General features: G+C 28.1%; 1 protein-coding gene across 2 annotated transcripts in view; it reads left to right on the forward strand.

Annotated features, from left to right (window-relative positions):
• Positions 1 to 474: 474 nt before the first annotated feature.
• Positions 475 to 7,817, forward strand: part of LOC100574996 — a 17,357-nt gene continuing 10,014 nt past the window's right edge. The window contains exon 1 of one of the 2 annotated variants that reach the window (XM_008189616.3): positions 475 to 923. In XM_008189616.3, the coding sequence (XP_008187838.1) occupies positions 737 to 923 (187 nt within the window). In that variant the 5' untranslated portion in view covers positions 475 to 736. The remainder of the gene's footprint in view (positions 924 to 7,817) is intronic. The other variant, XM_003240708.4, reaches the window with a different exon arrangement.

A 7,817-nucleotide genomic window follows, 5' to 3' on the forward strand; every position in this document is an offset into this window, starting at 1 on the left:
AGTCGAGTTTGGCGATTTTAGTAAAACGAACAATAACACCGCATTGTCGTGATTGACTTGTCAGGTCATTGTACGGCGTATACAAATAATACTTTAGTGATAAATAATACACTACTAAACGTGAAATCGATTATAATTACTGTAATATAGTATCACACTGACACGTGTGTATGACTACTGTACTTCAGAAATTAGTGCGTGAGGAGGTTAGACTTTCGGTTGAGATTTGCAATTCAGATAGAATAAAATATACTAGGTAGGTGTACGGTTTGCCAATTTCGTACGCGATGGCCATTGGTGAGTGGTGAGTAACCGTCTCGAAAACCCGGGAGAGCTTCAAGGCCCCCATCTTGTACACTGCATGTAACCTAAACGACTATATTATAAGAATTATGGAAGGGAGATTTCTATACAAAAGTATGATATAGTATCAACATATAAAATAATTCACGTAGGTAGGTATAATACCGTGATATTTCCGTAAAACATAAATCGCGGTTCGTCGTTATAGTCCGATCATTTCGAATCAGCACGCTGTCGGTGCGACTAGTGCATTTTTTTCATAATATTGTATTTACGATAAGAGTTAAAATTGTATTTTAATATTATTTTATATAATACATATTTTATTCTATACGGCTATACTATTATTCTAGTAGTTCAGTGGAAGTAACAAGTGATCATCTCAGTTCACGATCGAAAATATTAAGGATAACACCTAACACCACCGTCCATCATGTTCGTTCCTTTACTTATATTTGTGTCGTTAACGGATGTTTTCGGTTATTATTTAGCTGATTTGACTATACCTCGAAACCCGCACGAACAGTCGGGAGACATTTACGAAAAGTGTTTGTCAATGAACAAAATTTTCTACGAAGACAGTTGTTGGGACTTGTTGACTAAAGGACCGTGCGATGAGGGTTAGTGAAAAGACACGTTTTTTTTTTTTATTACGTTAATATACAACGTATTAAAGGTATCTGTTAAACTTATCTGTTTCCTATTTATAATGAAAATAATAATATTTTTTATAAAAGTATGAAATAAAAAAATAGATTAAATAGAAAACGGAAAATAGTTGCAGCATGGAGCCAAATCTAATATAATATAGATGTAGCCATATAGGGTCTATGAAGTATTTTCATTTTATTTAAATTAAATCTTTAAAAAGCGAACAATAAAAGACCATTAAGTCATATTGAGTACAGCAAAAATAGAAATAATATTATTAGGCAATACTTCTATCCAGTCCTGTAAAGAATACTTTTAAAAAGTACTTGAGTAAATACTCAACAGTGGCGGCACCAGATTTTTTTTCTGGGTGGGCCAAGCTGGGGCCACCGATTTAAAGGGAGGGCCAGTGGCGTAACAAAATTCGCTAAATATATATATATTATATATACCTTTATTGCTACCACAACACAGTGTATTCACCGGATCGTATCAAAACCCCGTACAGACACGTCTCTCACAAAAACTAATTTTATACAATTTAATATAAAATTAGTATTATGTAATTCTAAGCAAATATTCTTCGAAATCATACAGGGTGGGCCAGCCGGAGACCGAAAATATTTTAGGATAGGCCGTGGCCCACCCTGGCCCACTCCTGGCGCCGCCACTGATACTCAAATAGGTACATTTTTTTTTAAGTATTTAAGATACTACTCAAATACTTTGAAAAAGTATTTGGAATACTTTTTAAATACTTTTGGTTTTTAAAGTGGATTTCTAATTATCGTAATATAAACACATAGGTAGTAGGTAATCTAATAGTTACCTAATAGTTTTAAAGAGAATATTGTTATTCAAAATTCAATAACTTTATTTAGAAATCTGGTTTTCACAAACCTTTGGGCTTCGGCTAAAACAGAAATACAGAATATTAAATAAAACTATTATTCTATTATTGTAGTTGACAAAAATATTTTTCCAACCAATTATTTCGAATAAAAATAAAATGTTCGAAATAAAAAACCTAAGTATTCAATACCAAAAAGTATTTAATACAAAAAAAAGTATTTAAAATACCATTCAAAATACTTCATGCTGAAAGTATTTAAAAAACTATTCAATACTTAAAAAAGCATTTGAATACTTTTACTCAAATACTTTTACTTAAATACTTTACAGGACTGCTTCTATCCAAAAAATAATATAAAATAAGTGAAATGTTTAATTTATTTAAAAAAGCTTAATATGAAAAAAATTTAAAAATTTAAATATTCAAATGGAAAAAATTAAGTATATTATATACGTACTTATACTATGAGAAGATCGTTATCACCTTTCGTTTTTTTACGCTCTCCTTACCCATCCCATAAAAACTATTGATACTTCATAAAAAAATAATTATTTACATTATCTGATCACATTAAGATTAATATATATATATATATATATATAAACAGTATAGGTATATTAATGAATAATTTATGGTTGAAATTATATCTAGTCTAATAACTTTTATTAGTTACGACTTAGGTATAACTTAATAATATTAAATAATATGCCTATTGGCTATTTAGGTATTACTATTGAATTAATTTTTAATTATTACTTATATAAACTATGATAAGGTTAGATGTTATTTAATATTAAATGTAATCAAAATAATTTAATGAATATGCGTACAATATTGCTAATACGATATTATCTCATAATGTAGGTGCATAGTATATTATAGTAAATAATTAATTGTATGAACGAGAAAGAATAATTTTGATTATTTATAAAATTGAATAATTTAAATAAAATTATGGTAAAATAGTAAAATAGTAAAATACAACCATTTTAAATTTAGAACCACTAAAATTTGGTGTCATACTTAGTCATAACTATATATCTGTAAGCACAAATTTAGGCAGAAATCGAACCCATTTAATGTATTCAAAACTTAAAGTACCTACTATACTAATCAATGTAAAATAACTTAATTCTTACAAAATATAAGTGTTAGGTATTTTTTATATAATTTGTTTTAGAACTCCTGGATCTTCACACGAGTTTTCTCAGTGAGGTCCAGTATTCATATGCAAATGAAATTAAATGAAATAAATAATTAATACATAATAAATCATATTAATTTACATTTACATAAAAAACAAAGATTATATTTTGCGAAAAAAAGATAAGCACATGCTTTAACAATTAGATGATTAAAATTGTTGAGACCTTGAAGATTTCCTGATTCCCAGATAATTAAAACACTTTAACAACGCAAAAGTATGGAACATACAAATATAAATGTTAGACAATTGTTATTACTAGCTATTATAAAGGTTAACGGATTAAGTAATACAAATGTAGACATTATAGATCTTAAAACTAAATATTAATATTAATCATCTAATAAAATATTAAATTGAACCTTATAAGTGGGCATACATAATTTATAGTCATAATACATTTTATAAAAATGAATATAAATAAGTTACCTAGAGATATTATTAATTTATTATACTTCATATTTATTAAATTTAGATAAAGAAAAATTTTAGTCTTTAAATAAATATTATATATTTATACATAGTACATACCAAAACAGTGCGTGGTAACATCATTAGTAATGAGTCATTCGACGATTCAAAACGGTTTTTATAGTTATGAAATGATAAAATTAATCTTATACCTTTAAAATAATTATCGTCAACTGTCAAGACTAATTTATTGTATTACAAAGTCGAAAATTGCGCACCTACTAAACTGTCCCACTATATAGGTGTACATAATATGCATTAACCATTCAATACACAGCTGGTATACTAAAATAACTTTAAAAATGCAGGCGTGTGCCCTGGGACTGTAAGTACGTCTTCACCGTAATCCCAATTTTAACATAGTTCAGGGGTATTGTTTTCGCCAGTATAAGACTATAAAGCGAATTACATGTAGTATACGTGAAGATAAATAATCAAGAACCTAAGAGCTTGCGTGTAGATAAATTATTTATACTTGTATTTTGTACCTTGATTCTTGGACAATTTCCGCCAATAAATAATTATACAAACTACAACAGCGCCCAAAGAGAATATATCTACAATAGACTCTTATTTTCTAATTATAATTTATAGCTTACATTATTAAAACAACCGAGTAATTAATTATGACCGTTATAATGTAATCAGAAAATATTAAATAATGTTCCGTGTTTCTGTTTCTAACTCGGCAAATATAATGTAGGCAAACCATGCATAATAAATATCCCATACGTGGGTAGATGTATTTTGATTAGCAGTAGGATTTTTCACAACATCTACCTTCTAAAATCTCAATCTACAATCTTAAAAATGTCTCTAAACGAAAAAAAAACGTACGCACATTAAAACTGATCAAAATATGGCGGATAATTGAAGCCAATAAGTCATTATTATCATTGTTATTGCCTACAGTTTTTTTATTTCGGTTTAATACAAATCGTCAAGACTTATAAAAATGAAGAATAAATCAATACCACACATTTACAAAACTAAAAAAGTATAATATTTTGACCTAACTCTAACTCCTGAATTTATATTGTATAAAGTACTTAAAACATGACAGAAGTACAGAACTATAATTTATACTATAAAGCGACTATAAACTAAATACTCCTTAGGGCTTAAGGCTTAGGGCTTGGATCATATTAATTCAAGCGATATAAAACTATCCGATACAATATAACGCGTATTCAAACATTTTAATCTGCAAGGGTTTAATATCGATAAATATATCATATTTTTATATTATTTATTAAAACCATTATTTTGTAAGTAGGTAGTACCTTTAGGTATTTCCAAGTACAAAACTTAAATTTATATTGAAGAATGATATTATATTGATGTTTACAGAAAAAATATGTTATTAATTTATGGTTACAACAAAGTAAGTACCTAAACTTAAAACGTTCACAACGATAATTTTTTAGTTAAAATATTTTGATTGTTAAAAACTTTTAATATTTAATAACGACCAGTATTTTTAGTTCAGAAATTGTTTTTATTTAATTATTCTTGTGAAATCGTTCGTATTCTAAGAAGTGTATTTAAAATTATATTTGAGGTTTCTTATATAATAAAATAATTCACTGCATTGTAATTGATATAAATAATACACAAAGAAATGTCAAAGAAAATATATTTCATAGCTTCTTAAAGTACCTTATCGGACATTCGTATGCTTTGTTTGCATATTTTTATCTTTAATATGTGAGGCCGTGTAGGTATAGTATCAATGAACGTTGGATATATTAGATGTCAATACGATCACGTAACAAATACTTAAGAAACAATACTCTTAGGTACATTATGTTTGTACGTGAACTATTCGCTATTTGCTCCTAACCCAAAATCGTATTATTATATTATTATTCTACTAATTTTTTATACCTGTGTGATCTTATAACTAACTATATAATAGTAGGTATAATTTTATAATAATACAAACCATGTTGTACGATTGTTACATATTATAATATATTTCCAATAATAGTCATAGATTCACTTTGAAATAAAATATCGTACATATTGAAAATAATTAAATAATATTATAACACGCATTTATTGCATATTTCAATAAAGGCGCAGTATTAATAATTAAAAATCTGTTCAAAGCAATTATTACAAGGACAAATTTTAAAAAATAAATAACATTATTTGATTCTCGTAAGTGTATAGGCTTCAGAAACTATATATTATACACACACACATATTGTTATGATACGTACATACATATTTTAAACACTATATTTTACTCATAAACAAATTAATGTAAAATATTATACGATCATTGTGTAGCCATGTAGGTATACAGCTAGAGTCACACGGTGCGCTGCAGGCGATGATTAAATGATACGGTTGATATGAGAAGTAGGTAAATATTAAAAAACTACAAGCACCTTTAGGCGGTAAAATTTCATGTAGAAGTAAAATTGGAACGCGTTATGAAACTTTCCTAGCAGGATACCTATAGTAGGTAGGTACGAAAGCTATATTTCAAACAATAATTGTTATACACACTTGTCACTTAACCTAACCGCATATAGCATACGACGACAAACAGTAACGCGGTAGACATGATGACTTGAGAAGAGAAGGGTTTTTAATTGAATACATTAGAACAAGTTTTTAGTGGTTTAGCAAAAAAATCTGAATTTCTAATCACTGTGGCGTTCTAATTTTTTTTCATCTTCAAAGTATAGATTCTAATGCGGCAGGTTTGATTTGATTTCGTTTGCGAAACGAACGGATGAGGAGGAATGCCAATGATGGTTAGGTTATGGACTCATAAATACCATACGTTATTAAAATAGTTTTTAGCCACCCAAACTTGCTACTCGTCTGTTTTGCAGCTAGTCGAAACACATAATAATATTCTGTAGTTTTCCTATAAAGTATAGCAAGGCGCTAGTTAACCAGTACCTAATATAGATAAATTAGTTGAATCGAAAAACATTTTGATGCCCATCTTTTTTATATAAAGGAAATCTAGTGATTGCGTCTTATTATTATTATTTATATTATCAATTCAGGGTTTAGAACAATGAAATATGTGCATACGTGTATGGTGTATGGTATATGCATTAAAATAACCTCAAATATTCAGTATATTATGCAATTATTTTTATAAAAAAATGTATTTATAATAATATAGAAATAAGCGTAATTATTCAAAAAACATTTTTTAATTACAAATTGTTATATTGGTAATATAGTTATAACTTATATTTTATATTTTCAAGTTTAAACTTTAAAATATCGTCTATTGTGGGCATTGTGGCTCAGAAGGTTTTTGTTAATAGAATATGATCTTTCAACAATTTACCTATTGTACCAATTACGTGCATACTTGTAGAAAACAAGGTCCTTTATTGTTAGATCTTCGGGAAGACTATCCATGTTAGAGATAGATCCACTAAGTCTTAACCTACATGAGATTTGTTAAAATGTTTTTAAATCGATAATTTTTGATAAAACATTTCTAATTTGTCGTAAACCTTTTCCCCTGGATCACACTGGATGGATTTTAATAGTGTTTGAACATAGTCCAGTAGTCCATGATAACTATACTCAAAAATTCGACTGAAAGCATGTCTTAATACTCGGTCAATTCTTAATATTCGGTAATTCATAATATAGACTTGGCAACGATGTGCGCAGTTTTAAATTCAGGTATATTTCTAGGGAGGGGGAATTCCCCCTAAAATTACTTTCACCCCCTAACAAATTCAACTTTCAAAAAATGTACCTATTTATTAATTAATGTAAAATACTGTATGATTACCGCACTTGCCACTTAATAGTAGAGAGTTTTTGCACAACGCCGGTTAAAAATAACGTATGAACCCGTTTACGTTATTTACCAAAACAAGTCTTTGCGAATGCGCACCAAATATCGGTACGGTTATTTGATTATCGTAATCGGTTATTTTAATTATTTTAACGGGCACCGTATTGCTGGTTATTATCGGTTATATCCACGATTATAAAGAACAGTTTAAGCATCGCGCGCTATATCAGCGGTCAGAACTAGTTACGCTCCATGTAGTTCATAAAACCGCCGAGCGCTGCTAGTCAGACGTGCTAGATTTGTATTATACTGTGATAATCCCAATCGAAAATAACGTTTTTACAGTCTCAATAGTCTTATACAAATCTAAAGTAGGTATTATTCGTTATAACTTATACTTCGTAATGTTAAGTATTTTTATTCGAATACTATTTTAAATACTTTATGAAAAAATTATTCGAATATAAATGTACATACATATACACCGTATAGTATTAAAAAAATCGTTTTATTTGAAAAATAATTAAGTATACATCTATTTACCTTAA

Source organism: Acyrthosiphon pisum, chromosome A2, assembly GCF_005508785.2.
Source record: "Acyrthosiphon pisum isolate AL4f chromosome A2, pea_aphid_22Mar2018_4r6ur, whole genome shotgun sequence".
In the NCBI taxonomy this organism is placed as follows: Eukaryota; Metazoa; Arthropoda; class Insecta; order Hemiptera; family Aphididae; genus Acyrthosiphon; species Acyrthosiphon pisum.